Source organism: Schistocerca nitens, chromosome 3, assembly GCF_023898315.1.
Source record: "Schistocerca nitens isolate TAMUIC-IGC-003100 chromosome 3, iqSchNite1.1, whole genome shotgun sequence".
In the NCBI taxonomy this organism is placed as follows: domain Eukaryota; kingdom Metazoa; phylum Arthropoda; class Insecta; order Orthoptera; family Acrididae; genus Schistocerca; species Schistocerca nitens.
Window position 1 is genome coordinate 491,975,106 of NC_064616.1, and position 13,259 is coordinate 491,988,364.

The following is a 13,259-nucleotide window of genomic DNA, read 5'->3' on the forward strand; positions in this document are numbered from 1 at the left end:
TGAAAATGAGCAGAGTAGACTACTTTTCGTGTCGAATTGTCACTTACTTCAGGTACCGTTCGAATAGTAAAAATGGCAACATTCTGCAGCAAACTGTTCAGTTTCACTAATCATATGCCCATTCTGTGAAATCAAAACGCCGGGTTTTGTTGAAAATGTTAAAACTGAGTCTTACTGTAATATAGCGTTAATTTATTTTCTACAAGCCATGAACCTACGTTATGAACTGCGCTATTTGAAACAGTGCCAGTGCTGCACTCAACATCCATTACTACCAAGCTAGTGTCATCAGCAAACAGAAATATTTTAGAATCATTAATAATACTGGAGGGCATATCATTTATAGAAATAAGGAACAGGAGTGGCCCCAACACTGATCCCTGGGGCATCCCCCATTTAACCGTTCCCCACTCAGACCCCACATCACAGCCATTCTCAACACTGTGAATAATGATCTTCTGCTGTCTGTTGGTAAAGTAAGAGGTGAACCAATTGTGAGCTACTCCCCGTATTCCATAAGGGTCCATTGTCGGGAGCAATATTTTGTGATCAACCCAATCAAACGCCTTAGTTAAATCAAAAAATATGCCTAGAGTTTGAAACATTTTGTTTAATCCATCCAGTACCTCACAGAGAAAAGAGAATACTGCATTTTCAGTTGTTGAACCACTTCTAAAAGTGGACTGTACATTTGATAGCAAATTATGTGAAATAGAATGAGCAATTATTCTTACACACACAGCATTTTCAATAACTTTAGCAAACACTGATGGCATAGAAATAGGTCTAAAATTGTCTACATTATCTCTTTCTCCCTTTTTATAATTGTTCAGGAAATTGACCATTCTTGAAGGGAAAATTACAAATATGGCTGAGCACAGGACTAACATGTGCAGCACAGTACTTTAATATTCTGCTAGGTACTTCACCATATCCATGAGAGTCCGTAGTCCTCAGTAATTTAATTATTGACTCAATTTCTCACTTGTCAGTATCACAGAGGAGTATTTCAGATATCAATCTCGGAAAGGCATTTTCCAATAGTGTTATATGATTCCCTGCGGAAACTAAGTTTTTATTTAATTCACCAGCATTGCTCAAAAAGTGATTGTTATATACTGTATAAATATCTGATTTATCAGTAACAAAAATACTTTTACTACGAACTAACTGTATATCGCCCATCTTGTGCTGCTGAGCCGACAATTCCCTCACAACTGACCATACGGATTAAGATGAGGCCAACAATGACGCTGAAACAATTGCACGAAGTGCACATTAGTGCCTCCAGTTTGAGTAGTTATCTTTACCAGGTCACCACTTACATCTGACTCTCCGTTCCTATCAAGACTATTTCCAGCTCCACCCACAGTTGCTACCTGAACCTCTTTCGTAAAATTCGTACATAATTCTCCTATGTTATGTCACCTGAGTCAGCCCTGCACTAGGCTTCAAATGCTGGTGACCTGGTACTCACGTCTCAACACTTCCTGCAACTGCTGGCCCACACTTCTGTCATACAAACTGTCTAGCAGCAGAATCTTCCTCTTTCTGTTAGAAGAAGGCTTCCTAATTGCTGAGGACTACTGTATGTTTCCTACATCTACCTCTGCAAGAGGCTCCTCTCCACTAAACTCTTGACAGTTGGTCAAATCTATTGGTTATACGCAAAGTACAACTGTCTGAATATCTCCTCGTCCTAGCTGCCTTCTTACCAACTGCTAGCCGGCCGCTGTGGCCGAGCGGTTCTAGGCACTTCAGTCTGGGTCCGCGCTGCTGCTACGGTCGCAGGTTCGAATCCTGCCTCGGGCATTGATGTGTGCAATGTCCTTAGATTAGTTAGGTTTAAGTAGTTCTAAGTTCTAGGGGACTGATGACCTCAGATGTTAAGTCCCATAGTGCTCAGAGCTATTTGAACCATTTTTTACCAACTGCCAGTCCCCATTTCCCAGCGCCCTTTACCCTCCTCAACCTATCTACTTCCTCCTTTGCTTCTTATAACTGCATCTGGTGTATGGCTAGTTTTGACAGTGAACTTTCAGTTCCATATTCGACAGATTTACTCTGTAAGTGTAACAAGTTCTATGTTGCACAAATTTGTATTATAATTAATTTCTTAAGAATCTTGAAGCTTTCCAAATTTAAATTATAAACCATTTGTAATTCGAACTAGTTGTAATTACAAAATATTTTTTTAATAGACCTGAAAATGGGCAGTTGGCCCGACACCGGCCATATAGAAATAAAGGAAAGCGATCTGGAAACTGAATTTGGACACTTTTTTTATAAGTAAAGATTGCGGTAAATACATATAGAAATAAAGGAAAGCGATCTGGAAACTGAATTTGGACACTTTTTTTATAAGGAAAGATTGCGGTAAATACATGAAAACTGAGTCGTCTAAAAAGACCATAGGTCATGACCATAAAGGCAGGACCACATTCATGGCGAATAGCTCTTTCTTATGTACCTATTCATGTGAAAAATCCTATTGTTTTCCGAAATATTTATTCCCTCGTCTTTTCTTTAGATTACATTTTCGCGTGTTTTCCTTTCACAGATTTCAAATATGTTCAATTTGTTGCATGGATACTTCGTTTTCTTATCGTCTGGTTAGACTTACTGTCAGCTGAATAGAAACAAAAATCGCTACCCCCACGAAGACTTAAGATTGCAACCAGCAAATAGAGAAGAGCTGTCATTATGATTTCGTTTTCTACGGCTTGACATGCTGCATAACTACATTTTCTGAAAAGTTTTTTGGTTTCCATATCGTCAAACTGTCTCGAACTTGATGGGATATAGTTACAGTTTCAAGTAAAAGGCGTGGGGTGTATGGAGAATAGTAGAAGAGAAGACAGTGCGTGTGGCGATGCCGTGAGTGTGGAGATAGGGTACTTGGGAGGCTTGCAGTGGCTTCTGGGAGCTTGCGGCGCCCGGCGCCCAGTACGGACGCCAGCGGTGGTACGACAGCATCACTTGACTGCGCTTGCGGCGACCAGCGTGCCATGAACGAGCCAGCAAGTCGAGCGGGGAATGAACAACTCGCGGAATCACCGTCTCGCGCTGACGATGACTCGGAAGGCGAATACAGTTTTTCAGTCGTTGAAGACTTTCTGCCTGTCACTGGAACTTCTTGGATTTACCACACCGTACGGTAACTCACCGTTCATGGACTATTCAGCTGGCTATCAACGGCTTGAAAACCACATTATAAGTTATTGCCGATATAGGAAATTTGAACGCTTAATTCTATTTTCTAGGAGTAAACAAGTATTGTTACTATAATTTATTTTGCGTGCTTTCTATACTTAAGGAACGCGTTTTTCCTTCGTGTCTTGTGTTATACCGTACCCACGCCGAGGTCGTTAACTACGCTTTAAGTCTGAAAGATCTGGACCAGGGATTCCCAATCTGTGTTCCGCGCAACACTGGTTTTCCGCAAGAATTGAATAAGTGCTTCGCGAAAGACTGTTATAACATGACTTTTTTCGACTTTTGACGATACTAAATACTCTTTAAAATTTTATTATGATTTCTGTGTTATTAGTGCTGATTTAAAGTTGAAGTATCACTGAATAAAACAAGTTTCTCAGTTTTAAAATTTTATTAACCTTAAAACTGAACAAGTATCAGGAGTCTCAAAATGTTCCGTCATAGAAAAAATTTGGGAGCACGTGATATACACAATTTTGGCTCATCATGAAGGAGGATACTAGCGTAGTGTAATCACATTGTAGTGAAACAATTAAACTACATTGAAATGTAAATTTTGTTGTAAATATATCTCTCGGAGAAAATGGAAAGCGAAACCGGATTTGTCAGCTGCTAGAATGCATGGATTCAAAACGGAATATTCAGCATTTGTCGGACGTAATTGTTGTGCTCAAAGAATCACATCACTATCGAACTTCTATAGGGTGTATTTTTCCTCTGTTTTACGTCTCGACACTTTCTTCACTCTGTTGTGAGGCAGGACCTCGCATAGTAACAAGTGTCGTCCGCGCTTGTAGTAATACTGTCATAATTCATAAAATGAATTTAAACTCCCATTACCGTTTAATTAGAGTGACAGTACTATTGTATGTACACAAATGACATTTTAATTGCTACCTGAAATTGCGTTCAAATGTTTTTCTTAAAGATCGTCATGGTTTGTGTAGTGCTTGTACATTATGATTAGTAACTTAAACTGTTGTCACTTGTTGCACACCATTCCACTACTGAACTTGACAGAGAAAAGGGGTTGATTTCGTGTTTAGATACGACTTTTGCAATTTTTTATATTTTCTTAGAATTAATGAAAGCAAATTATCTCAATTCTTAGTCATTTACTTTCTGAACATTTTCCTTTATTTATTACTATTACTACTATATGTACTAAACTTCTTCCAGCAAAAATAAAATTTCTACTTTTCATGATGGTTAGTAGGCTTCTGAGTATGAGTCCATAATTGTAATTTTAAGTAAAAACACTCCATTTATTTCGAAAATTATTGTGCTGTTGTCATGTAAGGTTTTTATGCTTTGTATTACCACCAGGTACATAATGGTTTCCATAATTCAAAAAGAAATAACACTTCTGAAAACTGTTGCAAATCTGATGGAATTAGCTAAATCACTGAATATGTGTGAAAGTGTAAGTGATACCTGAAGAGATTAATGACAATTTGTTTCAAACCCAACAGAAAATGCAGATCTTAGTGATTGCAGATCCATCTTGACCAGTTCCTGGGTAAACATCGCTAATGCAAGTAATAGATATTTGGAGTTGGGCATTAACGTAGGTTACTGCTCCCAGTGGCGCACAAAGCTACATGTCCTCAGTGGGCCAAATAACTCAGAAACTGGGTAGTAGCTGACTTGAGGCCTGTAATGTGGTCTGATTGGTTGTATTTTTAACCTCTGACTGCCCAATGACACGGTTAACCCACAGCGAGTGAGGACCGTACGTCAGGGTTGAGGAAGTTCTGTGGTGTTTTGGGGCTGTTTTTTGTGCCATGACTTGGTCCCCCATCATTTTGGTTACCTTGAACACGAACTGAGATGTTTATTTCAAAATTCTTGGCGGTAAAGTATTGCTGTTTCTTTCAGAACTTAGTGATGAGACTGCTGTGAACAATAGTGTCTTCTGAGATGACAACAGCTATTTTCATAGAATTGCACACACATGTTCCTAGTTTTACAGACACCTGTGTACTGTATGATGCCTCAAGTAGCCTGCTAAATTGCCTGGTGTTAATCCACTAGGAAATGCTTGGGACTATTTGGAATCATGGGTGAAAGATTGCAATCGGCATCCCTGAAATTTGGTATCTCTACAAGATCTAATCATCAGTTGGCTTCATCTGGATATGGTATACTCAAAGAAACTTGTGGACTTCTTTCTTGCTGAATTGAGTCCATTTTCAAGGCTAGAGGTGGCATTACATTGTATTAGGCTGATGTCTCCTAAGTCTGACTAATTTTTTGTCCAGTGTGCTTATTTGAAATTTACAAAACCAATGCCAGTTTGGTACAGTGCTTGTATTATCAATAAATAGTGTGCTTATCCCAAGCACCAACAAGGCACTTGGTGAAATGTGCAGTATTGGTAGTGATGATGCCAAGAAGTTTACAAGAAGTGAATGCCATTCATTTTATGAAGCTGTTCTTAACATTGCAAAATTCTGAGAAGAGTAATTGTGAACAACAAGCATATCCCAGTAACATTCCAAATGTTGTTTGAGACTTTAGATGGAAAATGTGCTGTTCGCTCTTGTTGGGTATAGTCCTCACCTTGTGCAGTGGCATAAGGATATATGTATTTCTAAAGTATGTCACCTTTATAGACCTATACAGTCCAGTTAAATATCGAAAAGAATCAAGCTCTTTGTTATGATGTCTCGTAAACCCTTTTCTTTGTCTGAAAGCAATCTTTCAATGGATGTTTAATGAGTAACAATTGGTTCTTCATCCTAGCCAAATGAGAAAAATTATGCTGTCACAGATCTCATCTGTGATTGCCCAACTCTTGAGTGTACACATTTGACAGAATGCTTCTTTCGGGATTTGTCTTATTGCCCAAAGATTGGTCTTAGTAGGTGCATTATATCCTGAGGTCCCAATGTTTGTGGAGGCTTGTGAGTAAGTATGTGTTATGGTTAGATTTGTCTGATATCAACAGTTTAAGCTACACTGAACTTGTATCTATTTGCACTAGTAGCTGCTGCCTTGTGGCAGATTTTTAAGTGCTCCCCCCCCCCTGCCCCCCCCCCCCTCTCTCTCTCTCTCTCTCTCTCTCTCTCTCTCTCTCTCTCTCTCTCTCTCTCTCTCTCTCACACACACACACACACACACACACACACACACACACACACACAAAAGATCATACTTAATCATATGTACCACAAAGTGGATGCTGCCTCATCTTGAGCAAAGCTGTAATACTATCTTAGGAAATCATCCCTTTTGTAAATTCTGAACTTAATGTTTAACTTGAATATCTTAGTGATTTATTAGCCATGGTCATATCAGAGAAAGATTGGTTAATGAATCGATTTTAGATGTGAAATTGTACCTGTAAATGAGCTATACATAATTAGCATTTGTTTTGTGATTTCAGGGGCAGAACTGATGGAGAGAGTAGTAGCAGTGAGAGCCTAAGCCAGCTTGATGGTAATTTTAGGTATGGAGGAAGCAGCCCTAGCTTAAGCAGCACGACACCTGATGAGAAATTTACCTCACAGAGTCATGCAGAGAAAAGTCTTGCCCGTATGGAGAATTACTTTCAAAGTGGGCAATTGACCGATGTGACACTGGTTGCAGGTAACTTACATGTAGTATAAATGAAGACGATAATTTAAATGGTTCCCTTTTTCATGTTGACCTAAAGAAGGTAGTGCTTTGCATGTTGTGGAACAATTGAGGAGTTAAAAGGTGTCTTTATTTAGTAAAGTGTATAACTACCAAACAATAGAACACTTTATTTGGGATAAAGAAGCTTCAGAAAAAGCAAAAGAGTTATTACTTCCTATTGTCACCAATGGAGGAGAAACATGGACAATGACAGAAAGGGACTGGAGCAGACTGCAAGCAGGGGAAATTAAATTTTTCAGAGCAGTTAAGGTTGGTTGGTTGGTTTGGGGATGGAGACCAGACAGCGTGGTCATCGGTCTCATCGGATTAGGGAAGGATTGGGAAGGAAGTCGGCCGTGCCCTTTCAGAGGAACCATCCCAGCATTTGCCTGGAGTAGAGCAGTTAAGGGAAAAGCAAGAATGGACTGAGTAAGGAATGTAGAGATTAGAAAGGACCTTAAACAAGAAAGTATGAGAGAAGAAATTGAAAAAAAAAGAGATTAAGATGGTACTGGCATGCTAAGAGGATGTGTGGGCAAAGACTTCCCAAAATTATGGAAGAACTAAAGATGGATGGAAAAAGACCTAGAGGACACCCAAGAACACGGTGGAAAATGGGAGTGGAAATATCTGTGGAAAGGATAGGTGTGACCTGGCAGGAAGTGGAGGAAGAAAAGTGGTGGGAGGACCAAGCAAAATGGAGAGAACTCGTCAGCACCCAGACCTGAAAGTAGTTGGAGCGGGATCTGGATATAGCTACTCTCGCAGGATCAGATATAACTTCGGAGACAGGGAATGTTTTGTGGACTCCCATGGAATACAACCAACATATAGAATATATTTGAAGACACAGGGAAAATTTCAGTTTTGAATACAATTTGTTTAGAGAAGTGTGATTTGAGCTTTAAGCACGACAGTTACAATCTAAATAAGCATGTGAGTGGTAACCATATAGTTTTAATTATCACCCTGAAAAATGAAGCTATGACCATGAAAGTTTGTGAATGTGTTAGTCCACGTATATTTGCCCTCGAATACGACACTTTTTCCAGCGATGACTGGCTTGATGGAGACCTTAGCTGTTGAAGTTTGAAGTCCGCGTCTTGGATGTTCAGGAAACATTCCACCCTGAGTATCATCTAGTTGTCATCCTGGAAATCACTTCCATGCAGTGGTTTCTTCTTAGGATGAAAGAGGAAAAAGTTACTCTGTGCTATGTCACAAAAATCGGGGGGGGGGGGGGGGTTACTCTACATCTACGTACGAATTCCACATGGTGCTGCATGTCGGAGGTTACTTTGTACCATTATTAGTTATTTCTTTTCCGTTCCACTCACTAATGTAGTGAGAGGAAACTACTGTTTATATCCCTCTGTACAAGCCCTAATTTATCTTTTCCTATCTTCATGTTCCTTAACTATATATTCATTGACGGCAGTAGAATTGTTGAGCAGTTAGCTTCAAATACTAATTTATAGTACTATTGACTGCTATTAAAATAGCCACATGCCGATAAAGTTACCATGTGAAATGAATTTTATTTTGTGACCATGATGGTGTGTGGTGGTAAGGTACAGGGCTAATTGTGTTTCCCTAAAGGTTTCTGTTGAAAGAAAGCAGTAGCAAGATAAACAGGAATTGAACGAAGGTTCTATTAGTAATCAAGCAAACTGTAATTATATAAAAGGAAATGGTCACCAGCCTAATTAGACCAAGTTGTAGTCAGTACTAACGTGATTCATAAAGAAAGTTAACTGTGTTACTTACATTACTTGATACTAAACTTCTGTTTTGCTGATAAGATACTGGTCAGTAGCACAATTTAGCAAGTAATGTACCAGTGAATTGACTTCAACTACACAGGAGAAGTATTACTGTGTTCAGGCAACAACTGGCTCTTGATAATACTTACTACCTGTACATTACAGTAGGAAGATAATGATAAGTGAATTATTACTAATGGTGGAGCAGTACTGACATGGACAAGAAGTTCTTTTGTTAGTTTAATTACAGATTATTACTGCTATTGAAAGAGTTATGAAGTATTTTTTGTATTGGTTATTATTTGCATTCTCAAGGAATATTCACCATCTTACATTATTTTTTCTCAAATGGAATATTGGGCACGTTGATCTAGTTTCGTTTGAATAATTGTAGCCAGTTGCTTATTCTTCATTGCTGTTGTTATGACATTTAAATTTGGCTCAGCAGTTAGCATGGGGACCCAGAAAATAATTTATTGGTAGGTTCAGATCGTGGCTGAAGACTTTGTCCCAACACAATATGGGGAAACACTGTTAGCTACATAACACATGAAACTGTAAATACTATTATTTCAATAAAAGAATCTTTGAACTGAATTCTTTACCTGTCTGTTCATGAAAACTACGTGGAGTATTTCAAAACTTACGCTTTCTAAATAATTATGTACTTTACAACTCCACAATGTTTGTTAACATTTTTTAAGGAAAATAATTACTTTTCAGTTCAGAATAACAGGATTCTAAGATTCATTATAGCTCATGAGATAGTGCCCTGTCTAGGTAAATGACTGAGGATAAAATATGGTGGCCCAATACAGAGTTTACAGAACACAAAATTATTATTGAAAATGAAACCATATAGCTGGTCCATGCAATTATACAGTATTCAACTGATAATGTGAGATGAAGGTGGTGGCATCAGTGATCTCCTGTGCTATTCCAATAAGGGTAGCAAAAGTATCCATGGCTCTTCCTGTGTAACAAGCTCTGAAAATTCTCTTCTTAGCATTGGATTTTCATAGTACAGAGCTAACCAAAGTATGCCATGAATAATAAGCCACATTACTTCCACATCTAAGGCTGTGTTATATAATCTTGCAGTTCTTCTCACCTCTTTCAGTTCGCAAGATGTGCGCTCTTTACCTGCTAGCCACTGACTTACTTGTGCCACACAGGAGCCTTGCAGTTTGACTGCCAGATCCACCATTTCTTTTTTCGCCTGGACATTTTCATTGAGGAGGAACTTCCCTCCAAGCTCTACATGATTACAAACCTACTTCCCCAATGCATGAACCAGTATTACAATTACATTTTTAGCTTTTACATTCTTTCACAGCACATTACTTTTGACACCACATCCATAAATTAATTACAATTATATAAATTATCATAAATAATCAATAAAACATTTACATGGATGTTACATCAAAGTGCATAGTTATACAGAAATCGCATTAAGTAAAAACAGAAAAAGAAGTTAGATACGACCATTATTGGAAGTATTGATAAAATGTTACAGACTCTCTAAATTTTTTCAATAGTACCTCCTGAAAAGAAATTTGTCTTCCCTCCACAGATTCCCCTTTGAGTTCATGAAGCATCTCCATAGTACTTGCATGCTGACCGAACTTACCAGTAACAAATCGGCAGCATGCCTCTGAATTGCTGTGATGTCTACCTGTAATCTGATCTGGTGGGGAGCTGAGCTAACATACAGAAGTTGACCGTTTGACTTCCCTACTACCATCCTTATAAGCTCACTCAGTTCATATTGCTTTGCAGAATTATGCTTACATATTTAATCGATGTGATGTGTCAAGCAACTCAGTACTAACACTGTATTTGAATTTTAAAAGACTGGTTTTTCCTTCTCATCTGCATTACCTCACATTTTTTCTACATTTAGAGCAAGTTGCCATTTGTCACACCAACTAGAAATTCTGTCAAGATCATCTTCTATCCTCCTATAGTCACTCACCGGTAACTACTTCTCTTACATAACAGTGTTATCAGCAAACAGTCACAAATTGCAGCTCATCCTGTCCATCAGATTATTTGTGTATAGTGGTCTTATGTAGAGTGGTCCTATCACACTTCCCTGGGCCACTCCTGGTTGTAGTCAACTGTGATCCCTGTTATCAACACATTATTGGTGATTGGTGTCAGCAGTTTCCCCAAAGCACATCGTGTGTACCATGCATCACGAAAACATGGTTTGGCTGCAGTCTTAAGTACTCTAGTATTATGTATCTTGCTCACCTAGCTGACAGTCATACCAACAGCCAGCACAAGATATGATTGTATCTCATTCATATGACATGCTTAATTATTCAATTTGCTGTTGTGACAGGATCTTCTCTTATCTTTCACCACAGCACTCCCCGTATTCTGCTCCTTGGGGGCTCATGAGAATTTCATGAGTATGCATATGGTGAGCATGGGGCTACAGGATAATCTTGATTAACGAGGAGTACAGTTTATCCAGTGTGTCAAAAAAGGTCCCAAGGTTAGTAGAATAGATGCAGGTGCCTTTCTCTTAAGTCCTTGGTACATGAACCTTATGTTCAGCATGCTGAGTTCACTGGCTCCAGTGGCAGTTGCAGCTGCACCTGGCTCACAAATCACACTGTTTACAAAATGAATGGGTGTCAAATTCCTTCCTTAGTTCTGTTAAAACACTAATTTCCTCACTCATTCATATGCTAATCATGTTGTTCTGCCTGTGGTATACATAAATAAAAACTTCATAGAGCAAAAAGGAAAGTACCATGTCCGGTTAATAAGGACATCGGCATATAAAAGTTCCATTACAAATAGTGTCATAAAAATTTACAACAGTTCCCCACATAAAATAAAAATTATTTCATCATTCTCACTTTTTAGTGAAACCCGAAGATCATTTTTACTTGATCACTGTTCCTGTTCCATAGCAGAATCTCTACAACATGTGAAACACAAAACTTGAAACAAAATGCAAAATATATTACTGCAAATAGTGCAAGCTGTATTCTAGATAGTCAATCAAAAACTCATTCCTCAGAAAGAGCACACTTATGTTTACATAACAATGAATACTATAAAATTTACTTCTTCTAAATAAGACAGTATCAGCACCTAATACAAAATACAGAAGTTAGTAAAAAATATTTGGATCCAGTGAGACATTGACTGGAAACGCATCACGTGTTATCTTATGAATCTATGTCTCTACTCATTGCACTACACCGATGATGAATGATAATATGACCCTATTTTGCATCTTACCATTTCCTGAAAGCTTTCATCATAGATATACACTACTGGCCATTACAATTGCTACACCAAGAAGAAATGCAGATGAGAAACGGGTATTCATTGGACAAAGATATTATACTAGAACTGAAATGTGATTACATTTTCATGCAATTTGGGTGCACAGATCCTGAGAAATCAGTACCCAGAACAACCACCTCTGGCTGTAATAATGGCCTTGATACGCTTAGGCATTGAATCAAATAGAGATTGGATGGCATGTACAGGTACAGCTGCCCATGCATCTTCAACACGATACCACAGTTCATCAAGAGTAGTGACTGGCGTATTGTGACAAGCCAGTTGCTCGGCCACCATTGACCAGACATTTTCAATTGGTGGTGCTGGCCAGGGCAGCAGTCGAACATTTTCTGTATCCAGAAAGGCCTGTACAGGAACTGCAACATGCGGTCATGCATTATCCTGCTGAAATGTAGGGTTTTGCAGGGATTGAATGAAGGGTAGAGCCACGGATCCTAACACATCTGAAATATAACGTCCATTGTTGAAAGTGCTGTCAGTGCAAACAAGAGGTGACAGAGACATGTAACCAATGGCACCCCGTACCATCACGCTGGGTGATAGGCCAGTATGGTGATGACGAATACAGGCTTCCAATGTGCGTTCACCGCAATGTCGCCAAACACGGATGCGACCGTTATGATGCTGTAAACAGAACCTGGATTCATCCGAATTCATATGGTTGCAAACACCTACATTTCAGCAGGATAATGCACGACCGTATGTTGCAGGTCCTGTACGGGCCTTTCTGGATACAGAAAATGTTCGACTGTTGCCCTGGCTAGCACATTCGTGCACCCAGGTTTGTCGTTAAGTACACCATCGCAGGCGCTCCTGTCTGTGATGCAGCGTCAAGGGTAACCGCAGCCATGGTCTCCGAGCTGATAGTCCATGCTCCTGCAAACGTCATCGAATTGTTCGTGCAGATGTTTGTTGTCTTGCAAACGTCCCCATCTGTTGACTCAGGGATCGAGACGTGGCTGCACGATCCGTTACAGCCACGTGGATAAGATGCCTGTCATCTCGACTGCTATTGATACAAGGCCGTTGGGATCCAGCACGACGTTCCTTATTACCCTCCTGAACCCATCAATTCCATATTCTGCTAACAGTCATTGGATCTCGACCAACACGAGCAGCAATGTCACGATACGATAAACCGCAGTCGCGATAGGCTACAATCCGACCTTTATCAAAGTTGGAAACATGATGGCAACGCTGGTGAAGGGTTGTGTGTGTATGAGAAATCGGTTGGAAACTTCCTCATGTCAGCACGTTGTAGGTGTCGCCACTGGCGCCAACCTTGTGTGAATGCTCTGAAAAGCTAATCATTTGCATATCACAGCA

General features: G+C 39.4%; 1 protein-coding gene across 1 annotated transcript in view; it reads left to right on the forward strand.

The window, feature by feature from the left end:
* LOC126248420 (kelch-like protein 5) overlaps positions 1-13,259 on the forward strand; it is a 321,665-nt gene that overhangs the window by 166,250 nt on the left and 142,156 nt on the right. Inside the window, exon 3 of the mRNA XM_049949385.1 lies at positions 6,605-6,807. Coding sequence (XP_049805342.1) covers positions 6,605-6,807 — 203 coding nt within the window. The remainder of the gene's footprint in view (positions 1-6,604; positions 6,808-13,259) is intronic.